At 34.4% G+C, this 20,442-nt stretch overlaps 1 protein-coding gene across 2 annotated transcripts in view; it reads left to right on the top strand.

The window, feature by feature from the left end:
- LOC150105130 (xibalbin-1-like) overlaps positions 1–19,575 on the top strand; it is a 64,850-nt gene extending 45,275 nt beyond the window's left edge. For both annotated transcript variants that reach the window (XM_090396166.1, XM_090396167.1), the window contains 3 exons: positions 15,877–16,000; positions 17,780–17,843; positions 18,000–19,575. In XM_090396166.1, coding sequence (XP_090252292.1) covers positions 15,922–16,000; positions 17,780–17,843; positions 18,000–18,138 — 282 coding nt within the window. In that variant the 5' untranslated portion in view covers positions 15,877–15,921 and the 3' untranslated portion in view covers positions 18,139–19,575. The remainder of the gene's footprint in view (positions 1–15,876; positions 16,001–17,779; positions 17,844–17,999) is intronic.
- The last annotated feature ends 867 nt before the right edge of the window (positions 19,576–20,442 follow it).

Here is a 20,442-nt window from a genome sequence, read left to right on the forward strand (position 1 = left end):
TTCAGTGATGTATAATCTCCACGCCCATTCTGGGCGAGCAAACTGCTCATAATATTTTCCCTCACTATGACCGTAACAGACAACGGGGAATATGAAAAGCTTTTCGCTTCACCACTCAACCTTCAACCATTACCCACCTGGGAGGGTAATGAATGGCAATGCTGTAGCCAATGAAGTTCTAACTGAGGCTCGGCTATTGCTGTTACCCTCCTGACATGATCAGAGCTTTATAGCTCAATAACACCTTATCCCTACACTGTCCTCTACAGATAACGGGGAAGATGAAAAGCATTCTTGCTTTTCATCTTCTTTAAGCCACTTTGCTTTAAGCCAGTCCTTATAAGGACTATCAAAAACATATACTGTGTGGTGGTGGGAATAAGAATATCAGTAATCAGATAAATATAATGTATGTCGTACGAGGCGACTAAAATGGGCACCCAGGGAGGTTAATGGATGGCAATGCTGTAGCCAATGAAGTTTTAACTGAGGCTCGGTTATTGCTGTTACCCTCCTGCCATAATCAGAGCCTATAGCTCTATATTACCCTATCCCTATATTTTCTTTACAGATAACGGGGAATATAAAAAGCATTTTTGCTTCACCCATCATGCCAAAAAAACCAAAAACATGAAAGTTGAATCGCGATCCTTTGATGTTAAGTTATATCAGAGATGTTTCATAAGGACAACCTTCAACTTATCACTAAAATATGTAAATAGAATACTGTACTTTATCGAGTAATTATTGTGGATAAACAAAAAATAACATAGAAGCGTAATCAGATAAATTTGAAAGAATATTACGTAACGGAAAAATCCAGAAATATACTTGGATGAGTTGCGCTAATAGCGTACAGAAATAGGTTGTTAGATAACTTGTTTTGAATATTGTGATGATAAACAACCCAAAAGCGATGTCATAAATATCAAATACTAAATCCTGGTAAATAGATTCTCATCATTTCTTTATTCCACAATACCCGTTGTAGCTCGTAATTTTAAATTTTATTTAATGTCATAAATAAGTTAATTAAACTCGAGCATTTTAAACTCTGTTTAAAATGCTTGAAAGTTTAATTATAAGTTTGGGTGTTTCTTTATAAATCGGCTACTATAATTGCAATTATATTGTAATTACAACTGCTTACATGTAATTGTTGATTACAGTTCCAATTCGGGTCTTATCCAAAGGCCAAGGAATTGACTAAATATCGTCGTAAAATGTGAGATATCCTTAAAAGTAAAGCTTTTTGGAGTTGAGATGGTGTTATATCCAGAAGGCTCAACTTTTCCAGATGTTTCATAAATGTTCTTAATATTGCTCCTAGCACTTCTATGACAACTTGAACTGTTGTTGCTTTTTTTCCTTCAAAGTAAATGAATTTCAGTCTCTAGGTATTCATACGTGGTCAGTTTTTCATGCACTTTTTCTTCTATTCTACCATCCCTTGGTATTGCCACATCAATAAACTGCACATGTTGTTGTTCGACTAGAGTAATGTTTGGCATATTATGTTCAAGATGTTTATCTGTCTGAATTTTAAAGTCCCATAATATCTCTTGGCATTTTCATTTTCAACAACTTTTTTTACTGTGTGTTCCGAAGCGAGTTTGCAAATTGAGAAACCATATTTCTCGCACAAGCTCCTGACCATACCTTTGTATGGTCGTGTAGCAAACAAACACAGTGGACTATCCTTTAGATGGTCTTTTGTCTCTTCTTTATGTCAGAAAATCTTTTTACTCTTAAAACTCTCCTCTCTCTCACTCTCTCTCTCTCTCTCCCCTAACATTTCAAATGATTTTGAAGATTCCGCTGGATCAACTGCGTCGACAGTCCGCGCGGTTATGCTAGTGGCTTTGCAACCATATGCCTGGGGAAGGAGTGTCCAAGTTCGATTCCCGTCAACGAAATCAAGAGTTCAAGTATCTTCCTCAGCCATAGCCAAGTTAACCGGTCTTGGGCGTGGACAGCAGGGTTTTTCCTCCAGTTCATCTGGTGTTTTTCATCCCGCAAGCAGGAAAACCGGTCCGAGGACACACACGGATTACAGTCAAGAATACTGACCCGCCATAGGTCTGATTCGTTAGTCTATGCCGGTTCCGGAGACCGGATAAAATTTGGGGGGGGGGGGGCTAGATGGTACCGTGAACTCCCCTATAAAGGGGGAACGCTGTATCATGGCACGGCGTTCCCCCTTTATTTCACTGCGTCGACTCACTCAGCAGTCAATGATTCTGCTGTGTATTCATATAATCCTTTTAATTTCTATAATCCTCGACTTCGTTTTATTCCTTTATATTTTATCCAATTTTTGAGCTTTAAAGGTATTTACAAAAAAAAATATAAATAAATAAATAAAATCGTGACGATTCAAAACAGAATAATGACGCTTAAAGAAGAAATGAATTAAGACACAGATTTCATTCTCTCATGTATGCAACCAAAAGAAAGAAAGAAAGAAAGAATTTCCACGGAGATTAAACATAATCTGTCGCTATCTCCGAATGCCGACTCTGTTTCTACGTTCGTGGTTTTCATTAATTATTTTATACTTAAGTGTCATTAAAGACTTGGGAAAGCTAGATGAGAATATACCAGATAAACTAACTGGGAGTTCTTTTCGTGTGTGAAGAAATGCCAAGTGATAGTAATTTGCTACGATTTCTGTTTAATATCTTGAGAAGGATCGAAAATATTTCCTTCCAAAAATAAATAAATACAATTTCCAGTTAAAACTAGAAAAAATAGAATATTTACCCTGCAATAATATATATATATTGCAGGGTAAATATATATATATATATATATATATATATATATATATATATATATATATATATATATATATATATATATATATATATATATATATATATATATAATGAAATATTTTTTGTAAATTTAAAATAATATAAATCTGACATTAAAACTAATAATTTATATTTAATATGAGCATGTAACAATCAAAGCGATCGCCGTTATCCTTTATTATAAGGTATCTTCCTAACGTAATAGTGATAACAATACGGACTGATATAGCATCGTAGAAATGCCATATAGGGTTCGATTTTATTTGTCCACCAGAGGAAATGTTTGGGACCTTTTATCCCCAGAGCAAGTCTAATATTAATAAAATCAAGTAAAGTTTTCTCTTCAGTACGAAAGTCGAGTTTTTAACACTGCATTTCAGAAATATCGACCATAGAACATATACTAGTTAGGATCAGAAACATTAGCTGATGGCATATAACTGACTGTTTTATGTCACTTTTGTCTATCCAAACGCTAATCTCTTCAGTCTTCCGGTAATGATAGAAAGTAAAGACAGGATATGAGCTGATTTTTGAATACGAAGTGCCGCTTGTTTCGTTTGGACACAAAAAAAGAGGATATGAAGGACTGAGGTTTATTTTTCTTAGTTTCATAACATAACATTACATATAATAAATATCACCATGTATCATCATGCTTTTTTAAAAAAATTTATAAGGCCTTTGTTCAGGTATAAAAAGCTCCGAAGCCTGAATAATTACATCTATTAAGTGCACCTGCTCTCTTTTCGCTTAAAAATATGACTTGAATGTCAGGATAAGCGTGACATCAAAAATCAAAAACAAAATACTTTAATAATAATAATTTTTGAGTTCAACAAATCTTCATCATCGGCCTGTAGAGTAAGATAGGCTGAGAGTCAGCAGATAGTAGGAGAGGAAATAAAGATAGAGTGCATAGTAGTAGGGTAGGTAAAAGAGGCCTCAGTTGACCTGTTTTAGCTGTTTGCCCCCCAGGGGCGATTCTAAAACGGTCGTTGATTTTTCACTTTAGAAGAAAAGGAAAAATCCTAAAAAGGAAACATGTAACAAAACAAACAACAAAAAAGTACACAGAAAAGCAAAAATTGAAAGGTAAACTTAGAGGTGGAGGAAGGATCTGGCCCGAGTGATGCAGCTCACAAGGAACTGCACCGCCTCGCTGTAAGCCTTCGCCGCTCGGGTTCTCAGGTCCTCCCCCACCTGTGATAGCTGAAACCGGTGAAGCTGTGTACAGAAACCCCACAAGGTGGTTACTGTGTCTTTCTTTTGTTGTGGGCAGTTATTATTCTTTTGGCCACCTCACTTCCCCGAAGCTGCCTCCTCGTCTAAATCCTGGGCTACCTCTACTTGCTCAGGGGTGATTTTGCTGATGTCATCAATGAAAATGTCACCCCATTTTGCGCTGACGATGTCAGATCCATGTTTCCCTGTGAGGAGGAGTTCAGGTTCTCCTATTTTTTTCATCGCTTCTTTGAATTTTTCCGCCACCCCTGGGATACCTGTAATGAGATGGCTTAGAGTCTCCCCTGCTTTTGCGTGAGGGACTTCTGGGTGGTGGTCTCAGATACTTTTGCTGTTTTGGGCGTTACCAACTCTTCTTCCTGTGGACTTATTGGCCGTTTGGAGGTGTTGGTGTTCACCTCCATCTTTCCTTCTTCTATATTAGTATTGATGGTTTCAATAACGACTGTTTCTTCTTGTTGGATTTTACTGCCTGTGGAAGTTTTTTCCCCTTACAGTTTTTCTTAGACGTGGAGGTATGGATTTCTGTTATATCAGGAGCAGCCTCGAAAGGAGGAGAAGCTTGCTGTGCTGTGTCATTTCCATTGCTTGGTGGAGTTGCTGGCGTGACTGCACCACCCATATACTTTGTACTTTGCAATATAAGCACAAGCAAAGATCAAACATCGTCATCTTATAAGGACTGGCTTAAAGGGGCGAAGCAAGAATGCTTTTCATCTTCCCCGTTATCTGTAGAGGACAGTGTAGGGATAAGGTGTTATTGAGCTATTAAAGCTCTGATCATGGCAGGAGGGTAACAGCAATAGCCGAGCCTCAGTTAGAACTTCATTAGCTACAGCATTGTCATTCATTACTCTCCAAGGGTATTGGATTGAATGAATCAATCACCGCATCTCACGGTCGATTGATTCAATCTACCAATCTCAAACATCGTCATCATCATCACGTCAGAATGTTATGTCTGCATATATAAACTAACAAATAGTGTTGGAAATTATAATCAAGAAAAAATCTAAAATTAATTTATTTCATTATAAGCTAGGAATATAAGTACTAACATATCAGAATTTACAAACTTTTAGTGAAATTTATACTATTTAAGTAGATAAATTCTGCTAATTAGAGAATATCATGTTGTTTCATAGACTACCATTAATTACTGTTTGATTGCAGAGAACGATAATTTTAATCTTCTTTCCAACTTATTTTTTGCATTAATTATAAAACAGAATCATATGAATTTCAAATATAAAACCAAGTTTATAAAATTCCTTGGTATCTTTAACGTATAGTATACCCAAGGTAAAAAAAAAACTTTCCACACACACACACACACACACACACACACACACACACACACGTACACACACATATATAATGATTTCAGAGTTGTTTCTATAACTCATAAGTTTTTCTTTCCAGAAATAGCCCACTTTCAATTTCCCTACAGCAAACACCAATTCTAGATACGCCTTTACACTTTTTTTCTCTAAGCAGTTCCAGTAATGACTCAAAGCACGCATATTTTATAAAATGCAGTTAGTTACGATCAGGAATATTTGACAACTACGCGAAAGGCTCATTGAAGGGCTTCATATGCATTGATTTTCCAACTACTTACGACATTTGAGTTAAATTAACTTCGAATACGAAGTCAAAAACTATTGACTGTTCGTTTCCAGGTGCTCTATTGGTGGTATATGAAACTCTTCTTGCAATACTAAGGTTGTCATGGTAACGTGTGACGTCATAACATGACATGATATTATGCCTAGTATTGTTTCTCGTTTGGTTTTAAATTTAACGCAATTTTTATATATGCAAAATTCTAATGTTTATTCCTTGAGGTTTTAATGAAAACAATTTTATCTTTCTTTGATATGAAGAACAGATATAGCAGTTGATTTCAAAGTTAATAAGTACAGCCTTCAAATTGATATGTTGCTGGGAAAGAACATACAGTATATTAATAGAGCTATAGATTATCTTTATATATTTAATACTAGCACAATTATATTTGTTTGTTTGTTGTTGTTGTTGTTGTTAGACTAAACATTGATCTCTCCCCCATACGGTAATACGTCGCTTCGCTTTACGACAATCCGCTTTTCAATTATCACCAACGTCCATTTATTCTATGCTGCATTCACTCATGCGACGGACAGAATAACTTTTACCAAAAATATGCTAAAATTTACGTTTGCGTATCTGACGTAAAGAATTGCTTTATTTAGGTTATTTAAGCACGTATATGACTACTTTAAAAACGCTATTAAACCATTACATTCATCTATAAGTTTAAAAAATACCCGAAGTGATTCGCTGTACGACGAAATTGTACTTATCAATAGATGATATCAGTAAAAATATTTTGCTGATGTCTATAGGAAAGCAGTCTCTGGCTTAACAAATTAATTTTGATTATGTTTTACAATACAAACTTGCAAGAAACTACTTTTCTGGTAATATTTAGCAAGCGTTTCGCCAAAGTATTCGAATATTTTCAAAATATCTTGATATTTGAAAAATATTTAAATTAAATAATTAAATATTTCAATATTTAAATCAAGCAAACAGGCTCCGTTTGAACACGCACATATCTGCAGACATAAAACTCTTATCCATAGGAGTTCTTTCTGTAACTTACGCCTTTGACAGTTAACGCAGAAACTCCTGGTTCTTCCACGTCTGCTTATAACAATGAAATTTGTATTTAGGACTATGATTTGGTATCGCTGACGAAACCCATTGAAATTCTTATATGGCCTTTGAACTTAATTTTTATTTTTAGAAAAAGAAAAAAATTGCAAGGCTAAATAGAAAGGATGGATGAGTGTATCATTTAATTATTATTATTATTATTATTATTATTATTATTATTATTATTATTATTATTTGTGCGGGCAAGGTAGATTGAATGTTCTTCAAGAATACGACATATTATCTGCTAATAAGAATCCATGTCTATTTTCTGTATTTGATGTTAGGAGAATTCGAAAATATTTTTATATATATATATTTATTGAATAGGGATAATGTTTATTTTGTCTGATTAATAGTTCTGCAGATATCATTGAGAAAAAAAAATTCATTCCTTTGAATGAATCTCACTTTTCTTCGAGTACTTTTATCCAAACACGCCAGCAAGTCTTGTTTGCTTAGAGTGATTCTAATTAACAGTATGATCAACACTCTTCCTTCAGCTAACAGGAATGTTTGCACTACAAAATTCTTATTAGCAGTTCCAATTTAAGTTTCAGATATCTACCAATCAACAGAGTACATAAATTTTACGAATAATAAAGATAAAAAATAATTTCTAATGCTCTTTGTAATTTAACATGCTATACTATCTTAGGTTGATAATTAAATGCAATAGAAAGATAGAAGACGGTTATTTTTCCTACTTTTCAAACCCACACGCGAATAACTGATTGGATTGTGACCTTGAATCATTGATCTACAGAAGAATCGAGTTTATATGCGAGCTTGTGACAACATCATGTAAATTAGGCAAACACCATTTCCAGATATCACCTTATACAAACGCAAAAGAGTCATTAAAGGCTGATATCCTACGAAAGCCAAAGATAATTGAGATTTTCTTTGATGTCGTAGCTCTTCGAGACTGAAAATATCAAGAGGATACTCAAACTAAGCTACAGATAGAGTAGGAAAATTATATGAATGCCTGCATTAAGAATAATCACACGATATCCTAATATAAGTTAGTTGTGGTAATTTTCGTGTACGCCATCTAGTGGTTGTAACAGCAACCAGTAAATTACTAGTATTATTGGAATCGTCTAGGACTGATAATGCATATTTGTCCAGTATTAGGCACAGCAGAAACAAAATTGTAATTTATCAACACAAAATAAAATTAGCCTTTAAAAGATGTTACAACACACACTCTTAAAAATAACAGATGAAAGTACAAAACTTTATTATTAATAAAACTTCTTGATCGAACTATTTCAACATCTATAATAAAACTACCGATAAAACCCATTGGTTCAATAAAAATGTCGATAAAGACTTTTATTTGCTATTAAAATGTCAACCTACGCATTTCTTATTCTTAGTATGATTTGCATTTCTTTAACAAAATCTCTGACAGATTCTTCAACTTTTATAGCTTTTATCTGTGTGAAGAATGGGATGTAATGTAAACAAAGCACTCGTCTCATTTGATAGTTTTTACTACTGATAGTAAAACACACTTCTAGGACTTTATGTAATTCATATTGACATAATTTCTTTCATAACTTCCTTTTCTCGTATCTTCGGATGAATTAAAACAGCAGTCAGTAGGTTAAACATTAAAATGTGGTGGTGCATTTGTTGATATGTTCGACGCCATTGCTATCTACCACAAGTTTATATGAAGAATGATATGAGAAAGGTAGAGAGAGAGAGGATTGCTCCTGTAACCAGGTTATGTTCTCAGTTTATATCAGATACTTTAGCCAAATGGCTGGTCTGCTATTTGTCAGCGAAGATATCATGAAGATAGAAAGAGAGAGAAAAAAAAAACTAACACTTAGATACGAAATAACACCGTGGTTCTTTCCAGAGCCTATTACCTGATGCTATCCCCAAGGAAGTTCTTTAAAATAACGATTTTGTTAGATACTTAAAAGCTAACCCCATTTACTGAGGTTGTCTTTGTTCGTCCGGGCAATCGATTTCAAACTAATAGCTTCTTACAAAGCTCGTTCTTTAGAACATTATATAATAAGTAGTATTCATTTGCTCCTTAATTTGCTCCTAAATTACTCTAGTTCCTAAGAAATGTTCATTTGGTACTACTGGGTTTCTCGTTAATGTCACATGTCATTATCGTACAATAAAAAAAGTAAACGATCTAAAAAGCTGATTACAGTTGGTAAAAAAAAGTATAATTTAAAGAAAATACTAAAAGTCTTTAGAAAAATTTTAATTTGGTGCAGATGTTAAGAAAGAATGTTGCTACAATACCTGTCATGTATAATTATAGCCAAAATCACCAAGAACAATTTGTGAAATGTACTTAATCTAAAATGAAGCAAAGTTTTTGAACATTTTTTATACCCTAGTTTTTATTTACTTCCGTCATCAGCAACGTGGTAAATTTATTAGCCGTTATGTTTCTATTTAATTGAAACATAGTTTAATTCAAAGTAAATTATGTTTAATTTATTTTTCGTGAAATGTTTGTTGGGAAAAAATAAAATACAAATACCCTGAAATTAAATGTAGTATATTAACAATAAAAATTACGCAATTCGCACATGCGCAGCTAAAAAAACATGACTTACTATAAAGCGACCTCTATATTGACATTAACAGACAAAAATCCTGCAAAGAAGTGAAAGTTAAGGACACAAAATACAACACAGCAGATAATTCTTCTTACAATTGGATATGATGAAGAAATTAATATTTCCAATTCATATGAACTAATGATGCATCATTTTATGCGCCTACCAGCAAATAAAGAAATATTATATTGCTCTTCTTCCCAGTTAATTTCATGACTCCGTGCGAATTCCACTTTACATTGGATGCTTATGGAGACGACTTCCGTCGCATGGTATGGGACTGTTGTTGTCTGGAAAGGAGAAATCAGCTAAGGCTATGAGGCCAGTGTATTATGTGTAGTTCCAGGTTCTTTGAGTGCTAGACGGAATTCGAATTCGCATCAGACTACCATTCTGCTCACTAGAAGTGCGTTAAGTTTGTAATCATTCACATAAAAATGCAAAAGAGAAGACCGTAGGTTATGTTTGGATCCAGTTTTACTTTTTTATAGCACGAAAATTTGAAAATGGAATCTAAACCAAAAAAATGTAATTGAGTAAGGATTCAAAGAACACAAGTTAATATTACTGATATTAACTTAAATTAATTAAATTAACTTTCCTAAATTATTTTCTTGTTATCTATACCAACTGTGGATATTTTGGACTCTGATCGAGTTATACTTATAACTTTTGTGGCTGGATGGACCCCAATCCCATGGATTATAATCCCTTCATCTCTATGAAAAATAGCTTAAATTATGATAGTTTATCGAGCACCTGGCTCACCCATTTTAGGGCAGTGTAGGAGCGTCTGTACCGATGAGCAGAGCCGCTTTGACGCTTATGTTTCCACCTATCGTTTTCATCATAGTTAGATGACTCTCGAATGAGTTCATTGGGATGATTAGCTGCTTTGGCGAAATATGTAATGGCAGTATCACGGAGAAACATGTGAATATCCGGAATGTCAGTATCTCGGTGGAGGAGAGTATTTCTGATAAACCATGGAGCATTGAATATCGTACGGAGACATTTGTTCTGGATAACCTGTAGCTTTTTGATGTTGCCAGGAAAGGTGTGATCCGAAGCCGGTGATCCATAAGTTAATGTGGGTCTAATGATTGCTTTGTAGATCCGTTATTTGTTTTCGGTGCTTTTACGGTTGAAGAGAGGTAAAGTTGAATAATTGCGGAGTTTGACTTGCTGCAGGCATAATCGATATTAGAGTTAAAGTTGAGACGGTTATCTAGTTGAATACCTAGATATTTGGTGCTGGATTTCCATGGGATAGCTGTGTTGAAAAGTTTGACTTCTCCGTAGTGGGATGCCTTCTGTCTTGTGAAGAGAATGACAGTGCTTTTGTCGGCATTCACAGCCATTCTCTATTTCCTGAGCCATTTTTCAAGGTTTGTTGCTGTGGTTTGTACGCGCTGCGTAGCTAAGTACGGTCTGAGAGATCTACTCAGAATTGCTATGTCGTCCGCATAGCAAGCTATGGTGGTTGATATCGTGCTAGGACGTCAGCAACAAAGATGTTAAAAACCAGCGGGGAACACCCGCAGTGATTCTTTTTGAAGAGGATTTGAGTCCACTTAACTTGACCTGAAATTTCCGTTTTTTTAGAAAGGAGTCAATCAGCTTAGTAAGGTATAGTGGAACTTTGGCTGTGAACAATATAGATGGGGCCTTTGTGCCAAACCTTATCGAAGGCTCTTGCAACATCTAAATGGATAGCTCCTGTATGTTGTCGCCAATTAAAACCGGTTGTGATGAATTCCGTGAACTTGTTGTATAGTACTATGCCCACTTCGAAACCCAAACTGCTCTTCAGAAATTATGTTGTTTATGTTCACCACATCTCGAAGTCGATTGAGGATGACTTTTTTCTGCAATTTTCCCCAAAGATGAAAGGAGACTGATGGGTCTGTAACTTTGTGGTAATTGAAGCGCTTTTCCTGGCTTATGAATGAGGATTATGTCTGCTTGTTTCCATCGGGCAGGAAAATAATTTAATCTGAGAATTGCATTTATAATGGCCACCAAATGATGACAGCTTTGTGAGGAAGGGCCTTGATTGTTTTGTTGGTTATTTCATCAGGACTGGGGGCTTTTTTGTTATTAAGTTTTCTAACTACTGAGTAGACTTCTTTAGGCGAAGTGTGACAGATGTTTTCACGGCTACAGGGTTGACAAAGCACAATACGAACGCGTCGGTGGATTTTCTCAATGAAGGGCAGGTCCGCATATACATAGTTGGGACTGCACTGAAGTTCTAATGCATCTGCAAGAGCCTCTGCCTTTTCATCGTCCCTATCAACTATACCTCTTTCTCCATGAATGGGATGGATATTGGAACGATCTGTACGGAGAGCTTTAGCCAGTTTTCATAAAAAAGTTATCTTCAGCTTTTAGGGAACACAGTTTTCTTTCCCATTGCTGATTTCTGTCGTCTTTTAGTACATAACGAAGTAAGTTTGATGCTCTATTCAGCTCTCAGCGATCTTCATGAGATAGCGCGTTGTGAAAACGGCGTCTGATTTTGTTTTTGTTTCTGATTGGAGCAAAGATTTCTTCTGGAAGTAGGTTTGCTTGAGCTGGGGTGGAAACAGAGGAAGCTGCGACTAAGCCAGTTTGAATTTTGTTTTCTAGGTTGTTGACTGCCGCGCTCAATTTCTTCACGACAGGATATATTTGGTACTGAATCTATGATGGTATTGATTGTAGCCTTGAATTTTGTTGTGAAATTAGTAAAGGATTGACTGGGTATGAGTTCCGGATCTTCTCCCAGTTTTAAAAGTACTGGGTTGTGGTCTAAACTGAGGTCGTTAATCACTTGCAGCTGGAATTGATGAGATGTGTTTTTGAATATAGCTGTCTCTAATACATCAGGCCTTCCCTGTGTTCCATGGTGTGTTGGTTCACTTGGACCTGCGGTGATAATATTTCTCAGCCTAGCAAAATTGTGAAAGATTTTTCCTTTGAAATTGTAACACCTGCTGTTCCATAAGGGATGCTGTGAATTTAGATCTCCTGCCACTATTGTTGCCTCCGTAGTGTCAAGCAGCTGAGAGAGAGATCAGAGTTCTGCCTGGAGGGTTATAAACAGAAAATATTTTCAAAATGCCTACATTATTGGTGTGAATTTCTATGCCAGTTTTTTTCAGATTGGTTGTAGGGATCTCTTTTATTTCATTGTAACGGATGTTTTTCTTGGCAAAGATCGCAGTGCCTCCACCTCTGGTATTGAGCCTGTCATTTCTGATTAAAGAGTAATTCCTCAGCTTGGGATTATGACAGGGCAGTAGATGAGTTTCATTGATTAATAGGATATCAATTTGTGATTAAGCAAATTCTTGAAGTTCTATAACATTGTTATTGAGCCCATTAGCATTACAGAATGCGACCTATATGGAATTTATTGTGATAGCGGATTATCCATTAATGATTGAGAATATGACTTGGGTATTTTTAAGAAATCTGTTTGTATCAGCCTGGTTGGGATTTGATTTGCTAAAATCTGTTAATATTTCTCCTAAGATGGCGGCAGCATCGCGGCGGAGTTTTGACTGCTTGGTATAGTTTCTACTGATCTGGTGTGTGAGGAAACCACTGAGGCGTACGATCTGTTACTTGTAGAAGCTTGCAAAGGGTTTTCTGGTGTAGGAGGTGTAGCCTGCTTCTGAGTTGATGGGATTCATGTTTCTCTAGCTTTAGACATATTAGATGGTTAGGATGAGCAACCTTTGTAATTTGCCGGGTGCGGCCCACCGCAATTTGCGGGAGTAGTGCGTGGTTTAGAACATGTATGAGAGGGGTGATTGCCACCACATTTAACGACTTGTACTCTGCTCTACAAAGCTTCTGCGCATGCCCATACTTCTGGCAGCGGTGGCATTGACCTGCAGATGTCTTCCTTCTGAGAGGCTCTGTCTTAATCACTAGGTTGCAGATAATTTTTAGATCATATATTTCTCTCTGGTCTTTACTAATTTCAACTAAAACCAGGGGCATGGGACGTTTGTCTGCACGGTACATTCCCAAAACTTTTATAGGTTTTAAGCCTTGTGACTTGAGGTCAGCGGCTATCTCCTCTGATGTTACTGTTTCCACTAGACCTCATATGACTACTTTTAAGTTTTTCTTGCTTTTCAGCTGGAATGTATGATATGGAATTTTCAGCTCGTCCATAAATTTAGTAAGCCGACGTATTCCGATGCTCATTCTGGTTGAATGCCGATACCTTCATCTGAATTTTTAGCAGAGGTGAACTTGATTTTGGTGTTCTTCATCACCTCCCCTACTACTGTTGACCATTTGTCTATAGATCTTAGAATCACTGATGGAAGTCGTTCTTTGCGCTGAGCAGCTGTGTTCCCTGAAGCTTCTCTTTCAACGGGCTGTACCGATGCGTCCATCGGTACCATGCTATCTTTGGGCTGAGCCTCTGTTTACACTGTTGTTTCAGGTTCTGTAACTGGAGACTCCTTCTTACGCTTCTTTCTACTGACCACTTGATAGTCTGTAGAATCAACTGGGTCCACTAGGAGCTGGTCGATAGCTGGCGACATAATCTCCCTGGTGTTATCTTGAGAAGTGCTGGAAAGTGGATCAGGAGGTTGGTAGTCCTCTGATTCGTCTTCAGTAATCTGGTAGATTACTATAACTCCAAATGTCCTACCGGGCCATTTGGAGTTAAGGAGGTATCCAACAAAACTGCTTGAAAACTTCAAGGAGTTTCTTAAAGTTTAAATCATCATATGGGGTATTCGTGATTTTTCCTAATCTGTAGTTTGAAGGGCGTTTCGTGCCTTGTCCCTTCCTACCACAGAGTGTAGACCGACAGTGGAAATCTCCTTTTTAAAAGCGGAAGAATACTGCCGGGCACTGGGTGGAGAACAGGAGAGGGCCTGAGAAAATTTCAGTGAGACAAAATCTTATCTTACCTTGCACAAAATATAACTGCAAGAACGCTGTGTTGAAGATCACTCATCTGCCTGACATCTTGAAAAGCTCACTATCAATTGCAAAAACAAAATCTTAGAGGAAAAAAAAATCTTATCCCACTCATTCATATTCCTTCACTTTTAATATCACACTATTCTATATAGAAAACGAAATGGTGTATTAGAATATAACTAAACTACCATAGAATTATTGTAGTGAAATGATTTTTATTATTTTTACCACATATTTTATATTACAGTTCAAGAACTTACTTAATTCAGATTCAATTTTTACTTCACCAAAACAGGATAGAATAGCATATGCCATCATAGACAACATATTGGCCAAGTTCAGTGATGCCGTTTGGTTGGTAGGAACTGTGTTTGAATCCGTCTATGAGACAAATTTTTCAACTCAAGGTAAATTAGTCTTTCTCATTTGGAAGTGTCAGGTTTTCACTCAAAGAACCTCGGGTTTTTCATGCTACAAACCGACAAACAGCCAAAAGAATACATGCAGTTAGTGAACATATTGCACTAGCCTCGCATCTTCAGTTGATGTGGATCATAATTCCAAATAATAACAACAACATGGGTATCGTAGTCTTAAATACTTCGACTGTAATAGAAAAAGAACAAATAACATCATATTTCATCACGTTTCAGGCAAGTTTCAAACCTAAATGAAATGCGTCTGGGTAAAATCTTAATAAATTTCGAAGTTCATAGAATATTTCGTTGCTTTTTCAAGTGATTCTTGAACGTATTATCAGTTTATATTTTGATTTAATAATTAAAAAATAATATATAAATAATTCTATGCCTTTTAAAATTATTTAGAAAGAATTTATTAATATTTGCTTACTAGACGGTATACATTACTGTCACACCTTTTTTTATTTTAAAATATTTGTGTTACTTATTATTCATTTCATGTAGTTGTGGAATCGGGAATGAGGACTTCCAAGGTAACAAATGGAAATGCTGTATCCCATGAAGTTTTAACTGAGGCTTCGGCTATTGCCGTTACCTAGCCATGACTAGATATTTTTAGCTCGATAACACCCCATCTACACAGATTTTCTTCATTCAGATGACGGGATAAAGAGTCAAGGACTCAGTCCATCGCCCAGTTCTTTTAAGAACTTAAGAACTTGTGGAATCGGCCGTGAGATGCGGCGATTAATAAAATAATACCCTTGAAGGGTAATGGATGGCAATGCTGTAGCCAATGAAGTTCTAACTGAGGCTCGGCTATTGCTGTTACTCTCCTGCCATGATCAGAGCTTTAATAGCTCAATAACACCTTATCCCTACACTGTCCTCTACAGATAACCGGGAAGATGAAAAGCATTCTTGCTTCGTCCCTTTAAGCCAGTCCTTATAAGGACATTTTAATATATTAATATAATTATGGTATTTTAATATATTAATATAAGTACTTATGATAAATCATGAGGTAGAGGTGTGGATTATGCTAACGAATTATTTTTGTGATGATTTGCATTTACTTCGATAAGTACGTAATTTATATTCACAACGACATCATTCCAGACATACTTGTATTAACTATATTTGTTTTTGCAGATTATCATTGTCTGGTTGCCCTGACAACATCTGCTTCTTTGAGCAATGAAGCACATCATCTTTGCTGTAGTTTTGTCTGTTTTGTTGGTTGGGGCGTTGGCTGCTGTGCCCTATCCTCCAATAGGTAAGATATCGATTTACATGTCTATAAAAACTTATAGATAATTTGTATATTTTAATAATTAATTTTAGTTTATTAAGAAAAAAACTAGAAATAGGAAGAAATACGTTTATTGCATTTTATTAATCAAATAACTGACGTTAATAGTTTAATATTAATTGAACTAACCTACATCATTTATTTTAATATCTAAACTATTTTACCAGTAAAGAACTCAATCTTATTTTAATAGTAAAGAAATAGTTAAAATTGTAAATAATAATAAGCTATTAAATTAATTTTGGTATATATATATATATAGGGAAATTTCTAAATCTTGGAGTCAATTAATAAGCATTGCTTCTAATTAGTTAAATAGTAATAATCATTTTTGAAACTATTATTAAAAATTTATGTATTTAATTACATCCAATTTGCTCGTGAAAATACTGTGCAATTATTAATTTAATTAAACATTCGCTTAGTCATATAATTCGAATTCATTTAGGTGTAAGTACACATTACTACTTGTTATTTCTTTGAGAGGTGGCGCATGCGCGTTTATGTAAAACTGGCATATGCCAATACGCCAAAGTTAAGCTTCGATTTTCTCGGATTAGATAATAGACAAATATGATGACCCTGCATCCATTACATCCTGGTTTAAATATATTACCGTGGCTTAATATACGTATCTGATAATTGCTGTTGGCTTTATAAGACTCTTTTATTGCAGTATGACATGATATAGAAGGCAATTTACTTCCATCTTTTTTTTATGTGATTTTCCCCTTAATGTTCTTCATCTACAGAAATAAATAGTTGCATTCCTTTTATATCTCCGTCATCAGCATGTGTACTAAGCTACTGGAAGAAACTGTGGTATCCAGGTATAGCTCTAACTCACTAATATCTTGTAAGCTGTGTACTTCTTTATTGCACCAATTTATATAGCTGGTGAGGGCACCACAGATGCCTAGTTGAAGGTTGCGAAATATCGGCAAATAAATTGTTCCATTTTATCTTTAAGATTAGCTGGCTGCTCACACATATTTCCTGTCTTACGTTCTCAGAAGGAAATTATGTTTTCTTTGTTGTTATTATTATTGAGATAGAGGCCATTGTGACTCCAAGATAGTTACATTGCGGAAAAGAAATGATAGCATTAAGAGCCATCTGGTGTTCATCTGGTGAAGATTTCAATAAAGAATACAACTGTGTAAAAGGTTGATGAGCAGGGTTTAAGTTTATTTTTCATGATATGTTTATTGATCTAAACACGAACTTACTTAATAAATATAAAACAAAATATACCGAATTAGAAATTATAGGAATTATTTAATACAATGATAAAAACCATGGATTAAAAGCTAAGATAAAACAAAAGATAAAGTAGAAAAATATAAAATAAATAATAAACAATAAAAGAAATATTTAAATAAAATAAAAATAAAATAAGAATAAAATTAAAATGCAAAATATTTTTGACGTCGATTCAGTTGATTAAATCGATATGTGAAGCATGGAACACATATGACATTTATGAATGTACTCTACGTTGAAACAATTCTGAATTGATTTTTCGACTAAAATTATCTCGTGTAAAAGAAATAGGTTGACAAATTTTCTAGTATAGATCCGAAATACAAATATTGATATAAATCTTCCTGTCAAAGCGGAATTATAATATGCGTTAGAATTGAACTCTGTTAAATAAGGGAGAACTCACAGATTAAATAACAATGAAATGAAATAGAATTTATTTTTTAGACAAAGAAATAAAAATAAATTTATTAATTTCAGAGCGCAGTAGTCCATCAGATGATTACAATGAAAATCTGGAAAATCTATTGATGAGATCTGAAAAGTGAGTGTTATTATCAAATTTAATTTATATAATAATAATATTAAGAAAAGAAGTAAACTTTTCATCGTCATTAGTTATGTTATTTAGTGTATTTATTTCAATTTCTTCTTATTATTATTCTCATATTTCTTATAAAATTCCTTTTTCCCCCGTTAGACGGAGCTGCATTCGCCGATCAGGCAGCTGCGATGGACGACCCAATGACTGCTGTCAGAACTCCTCTTGCCGATGTAACCTGTGGGGTACCAATTGCCGATGCGAACGTGCTGGTCTTTTCCAACAGTGGGGAAAATAAAGTAGTCATTTCTCCACCTTGATTATATCCATGTCCCAATTCGACAATTTCTACATGTCAAGGTCATGTCTCATCCTTCATCGGCCCTCGTCTGTGTTTTATTCTCTATCCCCTTTCCCCTTTCCTTTACCCTGTTCCTTCCCGGGTGTAGTTTCCACCTCTGACCACCAGAGGTCGAACTATCAAACTAGTTCCACTTTAGAGACACTTGTATTTAGATATATGTGACCTCAAGATGTATTATTTTTTGCGAAATCTCAGCCTTCCAGTTTCGGAGATCAGTGATCAAAATGATCAAAAAGCACGTGTGTATGTATGATAAATAAGTAATTACAAATGTGTATCAAAAAATGCAGCAAAAAACGATGAACATTATTTCTTATTAGCGTTAACTTCATATAAATATTTAATGCAAGAGATTTTTCTAAATACCTCTGTAACTTAAAAAACAACAGGGACATTGAATCAAATTTACTGTGCCTTTGCTTTCTGTCTTACAAGAAATAGTTCGCTGAGTGTTTATCATTTAATTCCAACCTATCGGAAATAAAATCCTAATTTTTTTGCCGCATTGATCAGTGATCCTATGAGCATCGCTCTACATTGCTGAAATGCGCACGTGCACGATCCTAATTTATGCCTACAAAATATTAAAATCCATGATATTAAAACTACGTTGCATTATCAATTGAAATATTCATCATCATCATACAGCATTACACAAATACGATATTGCAGTCTTAATATCTTGGATTTAAAGATAATTTTGTTCGAATATTAAAAAAATAAAATGAACTTTTAAAGAATTTTGCTTTTTTTTTTCTGTTCTAAATAATTCCCATAACTCTCACTGTCGTTCTCTGATTTGCTGTTTACATACCGGAAGATATGACGTAGAAACCATGCGCACTTATTAATAGCACATATTTTTGTTTACCAACTCAATAATAGCAGGCGACACATAAAATGTGTTATTATTGTTAATTTGATTTAATTTTGAAATTAATATTAAAATGATTCTAAAATTTAATTTATTAAAATTGTATTAAATTATATATAAAATTATATTAATTTATATGCACTATATTAATTTATATGTACTGTTTTCTTTATTTTATTACCAAAATTTTATGCACACCATCTAAAATCTCAGGAATCTTTTTACCTCTGAAAATCAAAATATTGCGCCTATAGTGCTTGAATCAATTTGATTGATGAACAATGTCCCTGAGATTTTTTAAGTAGAATGAATTATATCAATAAATTATATATAGATATATGTTAACCAAAAATATATCAACGAAATATTGTGAATAAGTGGACTTATAATAAAGTTATTTTTGACGTGTATTAATGCACTCATTGGTGGCAATGGCTCCGGTTCACTAATACATCTGTACCTGCTCCAGTCAATCTGCTAATAAATATTCGGTGCTCCCCAAATGACTTTTTTTTTTCATAGTTTGTTATCAGAAGAACAGGTTTTCAATGTAAAGAAAGTAGCAAGAATTTTTCTAACATTAATAATGTGTAAACGTTATCAAAATTTAATTATTATTAAAAATATTATGCATGTGTCATCACTAAGTCATATATTTGGGAATCATAAATGAACAAAAGGACAAAACAAAGCTCTAACTATTTTTTTTATTTCAAGGATGAAAATCATTCTGACAAATAAAGTATTCTCAAATTAAACTATTATATACCTCATTCACTGTTATACACAAACTCGAAAAAAATTACATGCTTCAAATATAATTGAAATAAATAAAAACAAATAAATATAAATGATATATAGATAAAATTAAACAATAGCCTATTAAAAATACTAAAGACATAAAATTAAAAAACAACTTCTGTTAATTTTTTAATTAATATGAAAAAATGAAATATTTTATAAAACAAATTAAAATATAAATAGAATAAATAATTAAACTAAAATTAACATTTTTAAAGAAATAAATACCTAATATACCATAAAGTAAATCAGATATGTATTTAATAAAATAAACAGAAGAATACTTCACAGGATCGGTGTGAATCAATCGACCGTGAGATGCGGTGATTGATTCATTCAATCCAATACCCTTGGAGGGTAATGGATAGCAATGCTGTAGCTAATGAAGCTCTAACCGAGGCTCGGCTATTGCTGTTACCCTCCTGCCATGATCAGAGCTTTAATAATAGCTCAATAACCTTATCCCTACACTGTCCGCTACAGATAACGGGGAATATGAAAAGCATTCTTGCTTCTCCCCTTTAAGCCAGTCCTTATTATAAGGATAAGGACTTCACAGCATC

Source organism: Typopeltis vanoorti, chromosome 7 (genome assembly GCF_054136105.1).
Source record: "Typopeltis vanoorti isolate ZY-2024b chromosome 7, IOZ_Tvanoo_1.0, whole genome shotgun sequence".
Taxonomy (NCBI): domain Eukaryota; kingdom Metazoa; phylum Arthropoda; class Arachnida; order Uropygi; family Thelyphonidae; genus Typopeltis; species Typopeltis vanoorti.